The following is an 18,156-nucleotide window of genomic DNA, read 5'->3' as shown; positions in this document are numbered from 1 at the left end:
GCTGCAGCCCGGCCCAACAGAGGAGGAGCTCCTCCTCCGGAGCCTGGCTGGCCAATGGGGGCAGACTGGGGCTGGAACAGCCCCGCCCCCTGACAGCTCTCACAGGCTCTGGCCTGGAGAAGGGGTGGGCTGTTCAGCCCCAGCCTCAGGAGGAGGAAGTCCTCCTCATTAGCCCTGCATGGGGCCCTGCAAGGGCGCGCGCAGGGCCAGCGGAAGTGCCTGCGGCCCAGCGCGGAGGAGGAGGTAGGTGGGCCGCAGAGGAGGGGGAAGAGGGCGGACTGCGCAGCCACGCAGCGCCCAAAAAAAGGATGTGGGGGAGGAGGAGGTGGGTGGCCACTGCGGGAGCACGCAGAGGAGGAGGAGGAAGAGGAAGAGGAGCGCCACCCGGCCCACAGCCAAGGCAAAATCCGGCCCCAATGAGGGAATTGGCACTGCGGCGGCGGCAGGACCGTGCTGGGGCCGGTCCTGCTGCCTAGCCGGGCCGGATGTGGCCCACGGGCCGGGGGTTGCCGACCCCTGGTGTAGATGAAGGTTGCATTTTGTGTAATTGGTTGTATAACTGCTCTTACCAAGAAATTTCTTGTAAAGTTCAATCAAAATCTACTCTCCAGTAACATAAAACCATTGGTCTTAACCTCAGGGGCAGCAAAGAGCAACCCTACATTCTCCTCTCTCTGTGTTGTGGGAATGATCCCCTTAACCCCTTTGCTAATGAGCCTCTTTAAGCAGTGTGTGTAGTACATAAAGGTACTTGGGACTTTCTGGTAGAGCAATTCACTTTTTTTGCCACTGCTGTGGTGGTGGTCTGGGGACCGTAGAGATGGCATTGGGAGCCATATGTGGCCGGCAGGGTTCTTATTGGGGTCCCCATGTGGCCACTTTTCTCTCACCTGATTATGACATACCTGCATACCTGAAGTAAACACTTTTCCTGTTAGCATTTGTTCTAACATTTTTTGTTTGAAAATGAAGAAACATTTGAGACATTCTGTGCTCCATTTTGCTTTCAGGGTATTTTGGGTTCAGGATTGGCTTTGAAAGTTCAGGAGCAACATCGCCAGAAGCACTTTGAGAAAAGAAGAAAGCCAGCGGCGGAACTCATACAGGTTTGTATTCCCTGCCTGCTCCTCATCAGACGGGGTTTGAAGTGTGCCCCGTTTCCAACCCTTTGAGAACCACCAACCTGCCTGCTTTCAGGTTTCTCTGTGGAGGAGCTGCTTGCATGTCTAAGGTTTCTTTTCATGAAATGCTGCACTCTGCCACAAGGGCTTCTAATTAAACATAAAATAATGCTAGAAAAAAAAATGATTTGCAAAAATAGGGCTGTAGACTGGACGTTGTCTGCTGGTAACTTAGATAAATCGGGGAGAAGAGGTTAGAGGTTAAAAAATGATAAATTGCCTTTCGTTTTGCTGTGGGGAATGTTATAGTCTGAATTTTAGGAGCAGAGATGGGGGCTCATGTTCCTCTTTGGCCATATTTTTCTCCTCAGGTGTCATGGAATGGGACTACCTCATGGTATAGTGTGTTTTCAAAGAGCATTCTGGAATACTTATTTTGTGGTGTAGCTTTATATTTTATTTATTTAGAGCATTTATATCTCACATTTCTGCGAAAAAGGTCCCCAGAGCAGCTCAGAAATGGTTAATTTGACAATTTCCTGACTTTGGGTTTACAATCTAATAAGACCGGGCTTGCAAGGAAAAAGGGGATGGCACAAGGGAAAGGCATGAAGACTACCAGATGCAGGCTACTCTTGTCATTCTTAGATGCCGCACAAGTGGCAGCTAGAATCATAGAATCATAGAATCGTAGAGTTGGAAGAGACCACTAGGGCCATCCAGTCCAACCCCCTGCCATGCAGGAAATCCAATTCAAAGCATCCCTGACAGATGGCCTCTGTTTAAAGACCTCCAAGGAAGGAGACTCTATCACCCTCCGAGGGAGTGCTGCATTTTTTCCAGTATTTATTTTAATTAAGTGTGTTTTTAAATAAAATGCTCCCTCTTCAATATGACATCCTTTCAAATATTTAAACAGGGCTATCATATCACCTCTTAACCTTCTTTTCTCCAGGCTAAACATCCCCAGCTCCCTAGGTCGTTCCTCATAGGGCATGGTTTCCAGACCCTTCACCATTTTTGTCGCCCTCCTTTGGACACGCTCCAGTTTCTCAATGTCCTTTCTGAATTGTGGTGCCCAGAACTGGACACAATATTCTAGGTGGGGCCTGACCAGAGCAGAATACAGTGGCACTATTACTTCTCTTGATCTAGACACTATACTTCTATTGATGCAGCCTAAAATAGCATTGGCCTTTTTAGCTGCCGCATCACACTGTTCACTCATGTTCAACTTGTGGTCTACTTGGACTCCTAGATCCCTTTCACATGTAGTTTCATTCAGCCAGGTGTCACCCATCCTATATCTGTGCATTTTATTTTTCCGCCCTAAGTGCAATACCTTACATTTTTCTGTGTTGGAAGAACAGAGGGAAGTCTTCTCACTAGCTGCTGGGACCAAAGCATGATGGAGCTGTGCCTGAATGCTTTGTTCCCAATAATTCAAGAGGCCTGTTGTTGTTGTTGTTGTTGTTGTTGTGTGCCTACAAGTCATTTCTGACCTATGGTGACCCTAAGCCAACCCTTTCATGGGTTTTCTGGGAAAGATTTGCTTTCCTGTCAGGCCAAGGTCTTCCCGTAAGTTTCCATGGCCAAGTGGGGAATTCAGACCATTTTCCACGGTCATAGTCCAATGCAGTATACCCCACTGGCTCTCATAAAAGACTTATGCATAGACAATTTAATTGTCATCCTACTTTGGTACGATAAAGGAACGATATAACAAAGCAGTGTGAAAATCTTCAGTGGTGAAGTAGACTGGGTAAGCTCGGCCATGAAACTCACTGAGTGACCTTGGGTGAGTCACATTCTCACACTGTCTTTCCGTGTGAGTGTGTTGGTAGATATTTTCCCCTACACCAAAATGTTAGTGTGAGTTCTCCCTGTTATCATGCAGAATATTTTAATGCAGCTTGTTCTGGAATGGGCAGTTAAGACCTGCTAGTTTTATAAAAGACTAATCTGTGATGATGAGATTTGCAAGAACTGGTTTGCATGGCATGGATCAACACAGCTGCTTGAATTTTTGGTCTCCCTTTTGAGGTTGTAGCTAGGAGAACTATAACTGTGAGCACTGTACTTCAAATTTACCCCAGCACTATTGCTGATAACCATTAGAATGCAGGAAAGGGTGCTGTTGACAGCATCTTACTCTGCCTCTTTTCTTCATCTAAAGAGGGGGTGGGCCAATCCCATCAGGCCTCCCCAAAGGAACTGAGCCCTTCCCAGAAGGCATCTGGCTCCATCCTCCACTCCCTTCCCCTTTTGTGTCATGTCTTCTTAGATTGTAAGCCTGAGGGCAGGGAACCGTCTAATCAAAAGATTGTATGTATAGTGCTGTGTAAATTTACAGTGCTATAGAAATAAAGCTTAATAATAATAATAATAATAATAATAATAATAATAAAGCATCTTTTGCATTTTGTCTTGTTATTCAGCTTTCTGATAGAAATCTTCCAAATCTTCCCCTTTGACGTGGCCTGTACCCGCCCCTTTCCCTGACGGATCGGGGCCTCAGTGTCAACCCCCAGGGCCCCCGATCCACCGCTTCTCCAGGCCTTGGTGAAGTGGCAAAATGCCGCTTCCCCACAGCCTGGAAAGGGGTGTCCTTGGGGCTTCATGCCCCAAGGACACCCCAACAATGGCGGGGAAAGAGAGAAAGAGAGAAACCTTTTCTCTTCTGTATCGCTAGCACGGCCGTTTAAAGGCCGTGCCAGCAATACACATGGTGAAAGGAGCTCCATTTCGGAGCGCCTTTTGGCACCGCTGAAAGGGCGCCACAAGTACCCTGCAGCAGTGTGCGCACGAGACGCGCCGCGCCACGGTGTTTGGCTGCAGTGCAGCCATGACGTAAGGGCTCCGCCATTTTGACGCTGTGGTTACATGTTAGGGTTGCGGGGCAACCCTAGCACTTATACAGGCTGGTGCAAAGCACCGGTCTGGATACCACCTGTTTACTTTGGGGCAGGAGCCACAGACACACACACACACACACACACACAGACACACTTACACACTTGTGTATATTCTTCTTCTCTGCTTACTTATGTCACTCTTTTTATATTCCTTAGGCCGCCTGGAGATACTATGCCACTAATCCTAATAGGCTGGACCTCGTGGCTACTTGGAGGTTTTATGAATCAGTTGTATCATTCCCATATTTCAGGCAAGTATTTTTTCTCTCTTTGAAAAGTCATTAGTACACCACACAGCCCATTATAAAGTTAGGTATGGCAGCTCTTTTAGATCAGAGCTTGAAAATTTATTATTCAGAAGAATGAATATCATGCCATGCTGAAGCTATGTTCAAAAGAATGTTCAAAAATATTTTTAAATGACTGAATAATGTATTTCTTGAGTGTTTGAAATTCTGATGAGGAGACTCATGAATGGAAAAGAATATTTGCAGTTCAGGACTTATTCTTCACAAAATTCACATATGGTGGGGTTGTACAAAAAACAGCATTTCCCACATGGGAAACAGGCATTTCTGCAAACAAAACAATGCAGAAATACTATTTTCTACAAAGAAAATCCTATTTCCTGCACAGAAAATGTTCTTTTCTGCACAGAAAGGTTATGCACAAATTTTGAAGAGCAATTCTTAAACTGAATATAGTCTTTGGAAGACTTTCTTACATCAGGAAGAAAATTGTTCCACCCCCCCCCCTTCCTTCAAGCAGTTAGTAAAGAATTACATCCCTACTGATAAATGAGCAGTGGGAAGATGATGCATTGAAACTGCGAGCATCATCTTCCTACTGCTCTTTTAGGCAGTGTCAGCATGCTGTAGTTTTCATTTTTCTTAAAGTAACTTTCCAAGTTCTGATCCAGATAAAACTTCCAGGAAGGCAACATGAAAGGATCCTCTCTGTAGATAATGAATGATGTGTGTTCTAATCAATGGGCTAAAGTCAGAGATGGGAATCATGGAGCTCTCCAGATGTTGTTAGAGTGCAACTTGCAGCAGCCTGAACCACAATTACCAGATGAGAGTGGCATGTCTTAGATCCAGTTGTAAATCCCAATAGAGTAGATCCATTCATTCCATGGTAATTTGCAAATTTCATTGCAGTTGAGACTAATATTAGGCCAGTATACTAAGAGCAATTTCATTCTCCAGTTGACAATAAGTGAAAACACCATCTATATTGAGGTGGGCAACTCTGGCTGATCCAGAGGCCAGTTTTCTGTTCTTGGACACTCCGGTGGCCACACTGACTAACCCAAAATCTAGACATGGCTTGGACTCCACTTCTGGTTTTGAAAAATGGGTATTTGTGATGCTAAACAGTACAGAGAAGCATATAACTATTGAAAAAGTCAATCACTAGCCCTGGAGTTTCCAGGAGAAGCAACTCACCATTTTTTGCCAAAAAAGGATGCATTTGGGAGGTGTGGTCCAGGACTGACCCACATAGATCTGCACATATGTTGTTGTTATCCACCTTCCACTTATGGCAACCCTATCACAAGATTGCCAGGATTTATTCAGAGGGAGTTTGCCATTTCCTTCTGAGGCTGAGAGAATGTGACTTGCCCAGGGTCACCCAGAGGTTTTTCATGGCCCAGTGGGGATTTGAACCCTGGTCTCCCAGAGTCCCAGGCCAACACTCAAGTCACTATATCACATGCCTCTCCCCCCCCCCAAATGTTGTTACATATCTTCAAGTTGACTTTGACTTATAGCAACCCTGTTTAGATTCCACCTAAACATTAGGAAAAACCTCCTTGCAGTAAGAGCTGTTTGACACTGGAATACACTGCCTTGGAGTGTAGTGGACTTTCCTTCCCTGGAAGTCTTTAAACAGGCTGGATGGCTGTCTGTCAGGAGTGCTTTGATTGTGTCTTCCTGCATGGCAGGAGGTTGGACTGGATAGTCCTTGAGTTCTCTTCCAACTCTATGATTTTATGATTCTGTTCTAAGGTTTTCTTGGGAAGGATTGCTCTGAAGAGATTTGCCGTTGCTTCCACAATCTGAGAGAATGTGAATTGCCAATGATCACCCAGCAGGTTTCCATAGCTGTGTGGGGATCTCAACTCTGGTCTTGCAATGTTCTAGCCTAACACTCAAACCACTTCACCACACTGACACATTTCATTTATACTCTGTGTTTAAGCAAACAATGAGGCTCAAAACAATGAGGCTTAAATAAAAGAAGATTACAGTTAGTATTATATCACAAAATGCAATTAAAACAGATAAAAATGTCACCAATTTTTTTTAACAACGAAAGAATCAACTTTCTGTTAATACTGTGTCACTATAGTATTAAATAAGAGAAGAATGCAAATAAAACAGATGCTGGCTGGCTAGAGAGATAAGACAGACAAATCACCAATATATTTCAAAAGAAGAAAGAATCAGCTTTCTGTTAGCTAGGTGACAAGGTTAAAAGTCTCACTCACCAATTTCATACTGTCTTTGTATGTAGTGCTGGCCTTCAATGTATGGTGGTTGTTTAATTTTCAGAGCAAATAATTAAATATTAGAAGGGGAAAGAGTGGATAGTCCCTCATATTGAAGCAATCTGCATTGCTAAAAGAAGGGTTTCTTAGAATGAATGATTCTTTAAAAAAAAAAAGTAATGCAACCTAGTGGCACTAAAATGATACATTGGATTGCATGGAATTTGTTTTTCCTTTTTAGCAATGGAATGTGTAGGCATGAGGCAGGGTCTGATCTGGACTGAAGACAGAGGGCACACTCTCCTGTTTTCTGTATGTGTCCAGTGGAGGCCATTTGCCAACAAAATAACAGAAAAGTCTGCATCCAAGGCCAGCAAAGTGAGCAGGTGGTTTGATACTTACTTTGCCATTGCATGCACAACAGGCTAGATCTTGTCTGTGTGACTAACACTGATCTCTGTCCTGTTGAATTTCACCCTTCCTTCCTTCCTTCCTTCCTTCCTTCCTTCCTTCCTTTTCTCTTTTCTTTTTTCTCCTTCTGCTTTCTTTTTTCAACTGTCCAAAAGGAAAGAGCCGGTGGATGGTACTAGGTAAGTTATGAACTTTCTCATCTTCCCAATGCCATTCATTTATCCATTCATTCACAAGATTTTTAGAGAGAACCACACAAATCTACCCTACATATTGTGACTTTTATCACTGTTCAGGATACGGGGCTAATTATTTTTCCCCTTATTGACTTACTTTATTTGCTATGTTGTTCTTGTTGACCTTATTTAATAATGAGAGAAAATAGAGTCCCTACATAGGATAATCAGGGATTAGCATTTGACATGTTGTTGAAAATGATTAACGATTATATGAAACCAAAGATACAACAATGCTTTTGATCTCTGATGTCAAAGTGAACTTAATTTGCTACATGCTTAGACTCTAATGTATTAGCTTGCACTAATAATACTGAAAATTAATGACACTGCACATGTTTAATTGATTTACCATTGTTAGTAGTATTTATAGTGAGAAAATTCAATAATAAAGGGCTTGCATTAGTATAAATTGAATATGATTTAGTTTCTCTCTTCTGACCTATTCTAAACAAACTTATTCTGTAGTACAATAGTTCTGGATAGTGCCAGGACTCAGGCTCCCAGGCAGGACCAAGAGAAAGCCTTCTCCTGAAGATGTTAGGGGTGATGCGGTCTCTCAAATAATCTAGACCTAAGCCATACATGGCTTTATAGGTCATGACCAGCACCTTGAATTGTGCTTGGAAACAAACCAGTAGCTAGTGAAGCTGTTTCAACAAGGGATTTATATGCTCCCTATAACTGGCCCTGCTCAGTATTCTAGCTGTGGTGTTTTGAACCCACTGAACAGTTTCCAAAGGCAGCCCCACATAGAGTGCATTACAGTAATCCAAACAGTATGTAATCAAGGCATATGTCATCATAGCCAGATCTGATGTCTCAAGGAACAGGTGCAGCTGGCACACTCATTTTAGCTGTGCAAATGCTTTCTTGGCCACTGCTGAGACCTGGGCATCCAGGCTCAGAGTTGAATCCAGGAGAACATGCAAGCTGTGAGCCCCATCCAGCACAGAGAAAGTCTCTATTCCCTGATCTGCCTTATGACTGACCAGGAGGACCTCTGTCTTGTCTGAATCAAGTTTCAATTTGTTTGCCCTCATCCAGTCCATCACTGAGAACAGACATTGGTTCAGTACAGAGACAACTTCCTTGGAATCAAATGAGAAAGAGAGCTAGAGTTGGGTGTCATCCAGATAGTGGTGACATTGCATCCCAGAGCTCTGGATGACCTCTCCCAGTGGTTTCATGTAGATGCTAAGTAACATGTCTACCATTGAAGACATGTTGACATGAATTCTGTTGTTAGTCCCAATAGATCCATTGAATCAATGGGACTGAGCTGTGTGCTGACACACCATTCCGCCATTGGCTCAGTGGGTCTACTTTAGTTGGAAATTACCAATAAGATTCCAGCCATAGGGTGAATCTATACTACTCAGGTATAGTGGTTTGACACCATATTTGACTGTCATAGTTCCATGCAGTGGCATCCTAGGATTTAATCAATTAGACTGATGGCAGTTTTAACAAATGGAAGTACACACCACATGGATGAGCTCAGTGGCAGTGGAAATTGCCATGAGAAATAGAATTGTGCACATTTCTAATAGTAGCATGAAATCAAAATATGAACCATAATACATGTGATGATTAATAATTCTACAGGTTATAGCTTCATGGAAACATGTCTATCTAGTCACAATAGTGGCTAAATGTAAGAATGGTTGCTCTGCGTGTGCTGGTTAAGTTGCACCTCCAATGTTTACCTGTTGTTGTTTATTTAAAAAAATCTTAATAGGATCTAGGCCAGTATGCATGACTAATTTTAGTTCTGATTGTGTTAGCTGAAAGACACTGAACCAGTTCATGTAGCTTTACATGTGGCTGAACAAACCACTCACAGTGCAATCCTGCATATGACTACTCAGAATAAATCTCAACTGAATTTCATGGAACTAACTCCTGGCTACATGTGTATAGGATTTTTAGCCTCAATCCATCAGTTGCAGGGAGATAAATGCAAAGGTTTCTTTCCTCCAATAGAAGGAGACTTTACTTCAAAGAAATATTCCTTCCATTCTTTAAAGATAGGAAGAAGGAATGGGAAAAAAAGTCCTTCCTCTGATGGTCCTTCCATCAGAGAAAGTTTCCTTCTCTTGAAGAAAGATTCCTTCTGCTTAAGGAAAGTTTATAAAAACAAGTGATTGAACCATAACTAGCTGCACATGGTGTGCGTTATCTGTTTGTTTGAATTGTGTTTGATAAAAATTGGGTAAATTGTGATTAGAAGACGATTTGGCACAATATCATGACCGGTTTTCAACTGCAGTTGATAACTCAAATAGCTGACAATGTGCTATTTTAAAACTGATTGCTGAGACCCATCCCAAGACTCTAGCTTCTGTGATTCTGTTTAACTGTGTTGTACTGCAATATTTCTCCGGTATTGCTGGATGAGAGATGTTCCCATTAGAAGTATTTGTTAAAGCTGCTGTTTGTTTCAGATGTGAAATGAAGTAATAGCTACCAATATAAGAGTGGTTTTTCACATTTCTAAGATCAGGTGGAGCCCTTCTGATGTTACTGGATTGCAGTTCCCATCAACCCTTAGAACCACAACCAATGGTGAGGAATGCTGAGAGCTGCAGACCAACAACATCTGGAAGACGACAAGTTGCTCACACTTGTTTTAGTTGATGTTGCAGCACCTGATATTCTAATATGATATTGCTTCCAGTTATTTTAGGTACAGTTATATATTCCATACAGAACTGCCCTTATATTTATAACAAATAACAGTGCAAGTGTAACTATGTTATCATATTTAGCCATCCATCTGAAGAAAACAAGTTAAAAGAGTATTGAGTTTCCAATTATTTTGTTTCCATGTATTTCATTTAATTAATTCCATATAGATTCTCATAAATGAACATTAACCATTCATGTTGACATCTTTTTCACTTTACAGTAATGTCATGTTTAGTAGGGATGCATTCTTTGGATCAAGGGTCACCAGAAAACTTAGGTACATGCATCTGAGTAACAAATGAATATTTTATATATATATATGCGCATATCTCTACTGCATGTCATTCTTGCTTGCAATATCTATCTCTTTATTTTATTTAGTAATTTTTACTACAATAGTTTATTACATCCAAAACATCAGGGGAAGGAGTGGGAAGGCTTAGCTCAAAATATGAAAGTTCTATTTTCAGCAGACGCATAATGTCACACTGAATGCAGGCCACTAACCATGTATAGTGACTACTGCTGAGCCATGCTTCAGAGGAAAATGGAGAAGAAAGGGGCTGGAGTGGGCTAAGCGCTTCCTTCTCCAAAGTTCAACTCTGTCCTTCAACCAGCTTTTATTATGACTGTTTGTAGTCACTGAAAAAATTAATTGCAACTTGGGGTATACTTACAAATGTCTTTGTAGTCCCAGCAGACTGGAGGAGAGCAAATGTTATCCCCATTTTCAAAAAGAGGAAAAAAAGAGGATCCCAACAATTATCGTCCAGTTAGAATAGATTAGAAATCTGGGCCAAAGCTAACAAAATGAATTTCAACATGGAGAAATGTAAGGTACTGCACTTAGAGCGGAAAAATGAAATGCACAGATATAGGATGGGTGACACCTGGATGAATGAAACTACATGTGAAAGGGATCTAGGAGTCCAAGTAGACCACAAGTTGAACAACAGTGTGAAGTGGCAGCTAAAAAGGCCAATGCAATGTTAGGTTGCATCAATAGAAGTATAGTGTCTAGATCAAGGGAAGTAATAGTGCCACTCTATTCTGCTTTGGTCAGGCCCCACCTGGAATATTGTGTCCAGTTCTGGGCACCACAATTTAAAAAGGATGTGGAGAAACTGGAGCGTGTCCAAAGGAGGGTGACTAAAATGGTGAAGGGTCTGGAAACCATGCCCTATGAGGAGTGACTTAGGGAGCAGGGGATGTTTAGCCTGGAGAAGAGAAGGTTAAGAGGTGATATGATAGCCCTGTTTAAATATTTGAAGAGTTGTCATATTGAGGAGGGAGCAAGCTTGTTTTCTGCTGCTCCAGAGACTAGGATCTGGAACAATGGATGCAAGCTCTAGGAAAAGGGATTCCACCCCAACATTAGGAGGAACTTCCTGACAGTAAGGGCTGTTCGACAGTGGAATACACTCCCTCGGAGTGTAGTGGAGTCTCCTTCTTTGGAGGTCTTTAAACAGAGGCTGGATGTCCATCTGTCAGGGAAGCTTTGATTTAGATTTTCTGCATGGCAGGGGGTTGGACTGGATGGCCCTTGTGGTTTCTTCCAACTCTATGATTCTATGATAGGAGAAGATATCTCAACATATTGAAACATGCTGCTGAAAATAATTGATTAAATGATGTGAACTTTTAAAATTTAAGTTCTTTTTGAGATTTGCGTGTGTGTGTGTGTGTGTGTGTGTGTGAAAAATAGATTGTTCTGGCAAGAAAAATCAACATTTTGGGCAGAAACCAGTATACAGTACTTTGTCCCAAAATAATTTCTGTAAAAAAAATTATAGGGTTTTTATGTAAAAACCAAGGGTTTTTTGTAAAAAAAAATTTTTTTTTAATGTTTTGCTCTTATCATCTCACTCAGTGGGAGAAAGATTTTTATGTTCTTTAGGTTTACATGGAAGAATGAAATAAGACATTGCCCCTCTTGTTGCGATACAGTCTAAAAAGGGGGGAAACACATTAGTGAGTTCATCTCTTATGGATTAAAGAAAAGCAGGGGAATGGGGAGTGTGCATCTTTGCACATTTGTAGAGACTCTTCTCTTGAGACTGCCCACAGAAGCTGTGATGCAAGGTGCTGGAGTAGTGTGTTTCTCCTTCACATATGTTTGCTTAATTCATATAGATAACACCTGAATAGGACTACTCCTGACTCCCCTCCTCCCCTACTGTACTGTGGAATTTGTGAGCCAAAGATTCCCATCCTATGCTGCAAGTGATGACACACCTAGGAGAGAAGGGATCACTGGAATCCATGTTTGTAACTTGTTTTCTGACCTAGTGTGATGAAGAATTTCCCAGTTCCCTCTCTCCTACCCTACACACCTCTGTATGTTGTATGCACTGTTCAGGATAGATAAGAGAGGGAATGGTGTGCTCCTCTCCACTGCCCTCAGGAATAGGCTAAATTTTAGAAGCCCTTTTTCATGATGATCATGCTTAACTTAATGAACTATTTTCTCAGAGGGCAGTAATTGGAAAAGATGTTTTTGGCTTAACTTCAACAAGTATTTAGGGAGTAGATAGATGACTTGTTTTTCCAGAGTTGCAAGCAATAGTTGGGGAATGTCTAGGAATCAGGAGGGCTTGGAATCCTGTGGATCGGTACATACTCAGGGGCTGCTTTTTCTCTCCCTTCACTCCTGTTTCAACATCAGCACTCTTAAAGTATGATGGCTAAAGTCCTCAATCATTTTAGCAGGGATTGAGGGCAGATTTTGAAGGTAGGGCCTCACCCATTGAAACTGGATCTTTCTCTCCATCCTAAGAGATGGATGCCCTCTAAGAGACCAGAGAATTGAACCACAAGTGTTATATTTTCCATGAGTTGGTTAGTAAGGAAAATTTAATGTTGGTTTGCACTGGAGTAATGGCAAGATTTCTATGTGGTTAATGTAATGATATACATTATTCACTAGGTGGCACTGGATTCATGTTTGGGAGGAGACACAATTAAATTCCTGTCTGGCTCTCCTGATACTGTGAGAATTGCATTCTCAAAGCATTCTGTGACAAGGCCTCAGGTCCAATCTCTTTAATGTCATGCTTAAAAGAATATCAGGAGCAGGGCTTGGAAAGACCCCTGCCAGAGATCACAGAGACCTGCTGCAAGTGAGCATGGGATCCCATTTCCTTTCTGGGCTAAGTAATTCATTTTTCTTCTAAGTCTACCCTATACTGAATAAACGTATCGGGCTAGATGGACCATCTGGGTTTATAGACCACAATTCTGAGTTGTTGTAGAGTAGATAAGGAAAAGGAGTGATTGACAGCTCAAATAAATTAGCAAATATGTAGAATCAGAAACAGATTACTTTTTCTTAAGGCCAAGCTCTTTGTTTTCAACAATCACCTCCATAACTGCATTGCTAGAAAACCAAGTTTGCCTTCTTTCAGCCACAATAATCTTCTGAACAGATTACCTCTGTGACATTTTACAGTCCATTTTTGACAGGGTAGCTCTGCATTTTCTTGTTGACCAGAAATAGGGATGTAATTCTTCAGTAATTTTCCCCTCAAAGGAAGTAATGAGTAATTTTAGCTGTTTTCTTCCCGCTGCAAAAGTCTTCAGAAACCATGCAGTTTTTGAAGCCTATTCATAATTCAGGACCTGTTCTCTGCAAAATGCATATGTGGTTGTTTGGTACAGAAAAGTTTGTTTTGATGCAACACAATTTTGTGTGAGTTTTGCATAGAATAATTCCTTGATTACAGCATTTTTTGTGCAGAACATAATATCTGTGTAGAAATACTATTTTCTGTGAAGAAAATGCTATTTCCTGTGTATGGTTTCCACCAGTTTTTGAATGTGTTTGAACATTTGAATATTCGTTCCATCCCTTGCCTGTATCCATTACTTAGATAAAGAATCATAGAATTGGAAGAGACTGAAAGGGACATCCAGTCCAACCCCCTGCCATGCAGGAACTCTCAGTCAAAGCATCCCTGACATACGGCCACCCAGCCTCTGTTTAAAGACCTCCAAGGAGTGTAGTGGAGTCTCCCTCCTTGGAGGTCTTTAAACAGAGGCTGGATAGCTATCTGTCGGGGATGCTTTGACTGAGAGTTCCTGCATGGCAGGGGGTTGGACTGGATGGCCCTTGCGGTCTTTTCCAGCTCTATGATTCTATGAATTAAAAGACTTTCTTTTTTAATAAACCTGTTGTTGTTGAAGCCAATTTATGCTTTCACATTGTTTCCAACTTCTGGCAACCCCAAGATGAACCTACCACAGGGTTTTCCTCGCAATATTTTTTCAGTGTGAGTGTGTTATTTCCTTTCTTTGAGGCTGAGAGAGTGTGACTTGGCCAAGGTTACCCAGAGTGTTCCCATGGCCAAGGAGGGATTTCAAGTCTGGCCTCCAGAGCTGTAATACAACATCCAAACCATTACACCATGCTGGCTCTCTTTGATGAACCTAGATAGAAGTTTATGTTAAATACGAATAGTAAACAAGGACACCATGTCTGAATACTCTGCAGACAGCAAAATGAACTCTGCTTCAGACACATCATTGTGTGTTCTTTTGGCACCTCCATACTGTATGCCTTCCTTTTTCACCTTCATAGTGTGTCCCTCCTCTCCAACACTGCCTTTTCTCCATTCATTTTTGTCAAATTTATTATCCTTCCACCCAGATATAAATACTAAGGTGGGTTACAGACTGCCGAAAAGCGGCGGCCTGCACCCGCCCCTTTCCCCACTGTATCGTGGCCTCAGCTGCCAGACTGGCAGCCTCCGAGGCCCCGATCCGCCGCTTTGCAGGCTGCGGGGAAGCGGCAAAAGGCCACTTCCCCACAGCCTGGAAAGGGGTGTCCTTGGAGCTTCAAGCCCCAAGGACACCCCAACGGCAGCGGGGACTCCCAGAAAGGGGCCGCTCGGCCCCTTTCTTATTTGCGTCGCTGGTGCAGCCTTCACACAGCTGCACCAGTGACGCAAACCAGGAAGGAGCTCCATTTCAGAGCTCCTTCCTGCTCCGCCGAAAGGGCGCATTAAGCGCCCTCGCACGGAGTGAAGGCGTCACGTCTGCGCTGCCTCGTTTGGAGGCGGCGTGTTCATGACGCCATCATGGTGGCGGCCGTGTGGAACGGCCGCTGCCATTTTGTGTGCGCGGAGTGCGTACTAGGGTTAGGGGGTGCAGAAGCACCGCCCCCTCCTAACCCTAGTACGCGCTCTGTGCGTACTTTAATGGCGGTCTGTAACCCGCCTAAGTACATTTATAAGCCTTTAGGCTCAAAAAATAGGAGGTGCACAACCTGGTAATTTTGTTTAGCAGCTAGGATGACATCAGGTGGTAAGAATAACATGGAAAGAGCAAGTATGAATAGTCCAGCTTTGCTGATATATGCATTCCCTATGTAATAGAGTTCCTGTCTTCCCTGGCCAGAATGCACTGTGGGCAGCCCTCTAGCCATTGCCTTGCCCTCCACTGCAATGCTTGGTGATTGTTCACACTTGTGGCCTGCTGTGCCACCATGTGTGGCTACTGTCACGGTGAGTCAGTAACTTCTAAGGTCAGACTGAGGTGTCTGGTTCTGAACGTACTGGATGCCATCTGATCTGTTTGCACTAAAACCGGGTTTTGGGTCATGCCTCACCTACTCTCTCTGCTAAGAGGACAGGAGAGGGGAGGCTGTTTTATTTGGTCTGTTCAGATGGGTCAATAAAGTACATATGGGCAATATGCTGCCTTGATCCGTTTAGAGAGATTCCCCAGTGTGACTCCCAAGGCCCTCTCCAATTCCCCTCCTTACAAAAGTATTCTCTTTCAATCGGGAAGCCACACATCTAGAAACCTTATGGACAGCATTTGTCCTTAACTTTACATCAGGCCTGCTTCAGTCTTTAAATACTCCAGTTTCATTTCCTTTTCACATCCCAGTTATTGTGGCTCCACATTTCTCTCTTTAGATGTGACTTCCAGTAGAGAGAAGGAGACGGGAGTTTGGTTATTAGAGAGCTTCCTTTCTGTATCTCAAGAAAACATGAGATGCATGATACTCATATTATAATAGTACATTTCATATCTTGTTTCAGCCCCACAGCATTGATATTCAATACAATGGTTGTGTAGCACCACTAATGTGTATCTTTGCATGTAAAGTTGTGTGCTGTACAACCATACCTTCCAGCATTTTACAAATGCAAAATGGGACACCTATGGCCAAGCAGCATGAGTATGTGCTCAGGATGTCAGAATGAATTAATGGAAGAGAACACACAAGGTAGGAGATACCACAGCAGTTTGCTTTTGCTTCGGCATACTGGGAAAAGCATGATTCTATCCCTTTCCTTTCACTTCTCCCTACTGAATTAATTGAGTGCAAAATTATTTTGCCATTTCAACTCAGTGTGCAGCAATTGAAATCTAAGGGGAAAGTGAGAGCAGGAGACAGAAGCTGGGATATTTTTTAAAACAGATGAACAAGTGGGATGGTAGAGGATTAACTGGACTATCCCTGCCAAATAGGGATAGTTGAAGGGTATGCATAACCCCAGTGTAGCATTTCAGCTGTTGTGCTGTGTTACTTTGGTATGCAACCTGTTTGGAACAGGGACAGAAAAATACAGCACATGGACTCCCAAGGGCATTTTTGTGGTTCTTGTGCTCCCAGAAGATTCAAAAAATGCAACAAGAAAATGCCATCAACTGCTTCTGGAAGTCTCCAGGAATGGCAGTTTTGTAATAAAGTAGAACATGGATCTCCCACCAAAAAACCCCTAAAACCTCAAACTGCTGCCCAAATAAAACTAGATGTAGCTTTCTAGCCATTCCTGTTTGTAATTTTTACAACCTTCAGCATGCTTTCTGGCCTGGTGCAGCCCACAGTAGTCTATTGGAATAGAAGATAGGTCTCTGGACTGTCTAAAGGTATCCAACCCTGATTCAGAGCCTCTACCCTGAGCTCCCAGAGAATTATGTGAATCCGTCTGATATGTTTTAATAAGCCAAGCTTATTTCAGGTCAGCTTGCAGTTCGTTGGGCTGATTTCAGCAAATGATGCAAAATGCAGTTCTTGCTAATGTAGTAAAAATCAGAGCAAGCATGGTTGTCTTGTGCTTCCAGTTTTAAGGCTGCAAAATGAAGCTAAGAAGTTTAATTGCTATGTTTTTGTTCTGTTATTATCCTTCTTCCTGCCTCTTCCAAAAGGCAGTGTTGATACATTGGGAGAAGAGGCATGCTTTGCTTTGCCATTTAGCTTAAAGTCTTTCTTTCTTTCTTTCTTTCTTTCTTTCTTTCTTTCTTTCTTGTCTGATTGAACTGTGATTTTTTTAAAATGAATTTCAAAATTAGGAATGAAAAGAGAACCATCTGGTTTGCATGATGGGAAAGAAATGTGTTTGATTGCTGCATGTGTGATTCTAAAAGCTTCAAGTTCAGTTGCGCCTAAATATGGGAGACAAGTGCTGTAGGCTTCCAGTTCCCATATCCATTAACTCTCAGATATTCATAAATATTTAAATATTCCGTAGGGAAATACTCATTGAAAGCCATGTAGCATTTGTTATGCAGAACTGTTTTACTTAAAGACTGGGTTCATGCTTAACCATAAAACATGGTTTGTCATTTATGAAAGGGGGCTGGCAGAAGTCTTGGGTTCACATGCTTTCTTTTCCTCCTTCATGCATGTAGGGGATTTTTGCCCAAAGTAGACCCACTGAATCAATGGGATTTATCCATGTCTTGACTCACAGTTGATTCAGTGGATCTAATCTAGTTGGGATTAACTAAAAGGTTTCAGACAGAAAGTTCATTTTTAAACTAACCACAGTTACCTGTGTTTCACTGCAGTGAAAACAAACCAGAATCAAACTGTTTTTATGTCCTGGTTTGTTTTAAACAGTTTGAACAAACCACAGTTCCTCAAGATGAGGCTCAAGAACTGTGATTAGTTCAAATGGGGTTATTAGGTCACAAAAGCAGTATTGAACTCTATTATTTCTGCAATACAGATACAACCTGATTCTTCCATAAAGATCTTTGAGATCTTTGAGGGTCTTGAGACCATTCATTATCTAGACATTGGACATTGCATTGACTCTTGCCAGTGGTGGCAACACCAGGTGGCACAGCCTGGTCTTTGTACACTGTTTAAATAGTTTTCATCTTCTTGCTGTCATGTATACTCTGCCCTGAAATTTTCTGATATAGGGCAGGATATAAATATTTAAATAAATGAGTGCAAGAAGCAACTTTTAATTTTTTCATGTGTGCAGAGGAGGGATGTAAATATTTTATTATTTTATTCTCATGTACAAGAATGAAAGATTTCAAAAGTT

At 42.3% G+C, this 18,156-nt stretch overlaps 1 protein-coding gene across 2 annotated transcripts in view; it reads left to right on the top strand.

The window, feature by feature from the left end:
- The window catches only part of KCNQ3 (potassium voltage-gated channel subfamily Q member 3), a 188,625-nt gene that overhangs the window by 156,330 nt on the left and 14,139 nt on the right, over window positions 1-18,156 (top strand). Inside the window, exons 7-10 of one of the 2 annotated variants that reach the window (XM_089517978.1) lie at window positions 1,011-1,106; window positions 4,193-4,287; window positions 7,097-7,120; window positions 10,089-10,145. In XM_089517978.1, the coding sequence (XP_089374104.1) occupies window positions 1,011-1,106; window positions 4,193-4,287; window positions 7,097-7,120; window positions 10,089-10,145 (272 nt within the window). The remainder of the gene's footprint in view (window positions 1-1,010; window positions 1,107-4,192; window positions 4,288-7,096; window positions 7,121-10,088; window positions 10,146-18,156) is intronic. The other variant, XM_089517979.1, reaches the window with a different exon arrangement.

Source organism: Sceloporus occidentalis, unplaced genomic scaffold (genome assembly GCF_023333645.1).
Source record: "Sceloporus occidentalis isolate IW3139 unplaced genomic scaffold, rSceOcc1.0.p SCAF_3, whole genome shotgun sequence".
NCBI classification, from domain to species: domain Eukaryota; kingdom Metazoa; phylum Chordata; class Lepidosauria; order Squamata; family Phrynosomatidae; genus Sceloporus; species Sceloporus occidentalis.
Note: the sequence above shows the minus strand (reverse complement) of the source record. Positions and strands in the feature narration are given on the sequence as shown.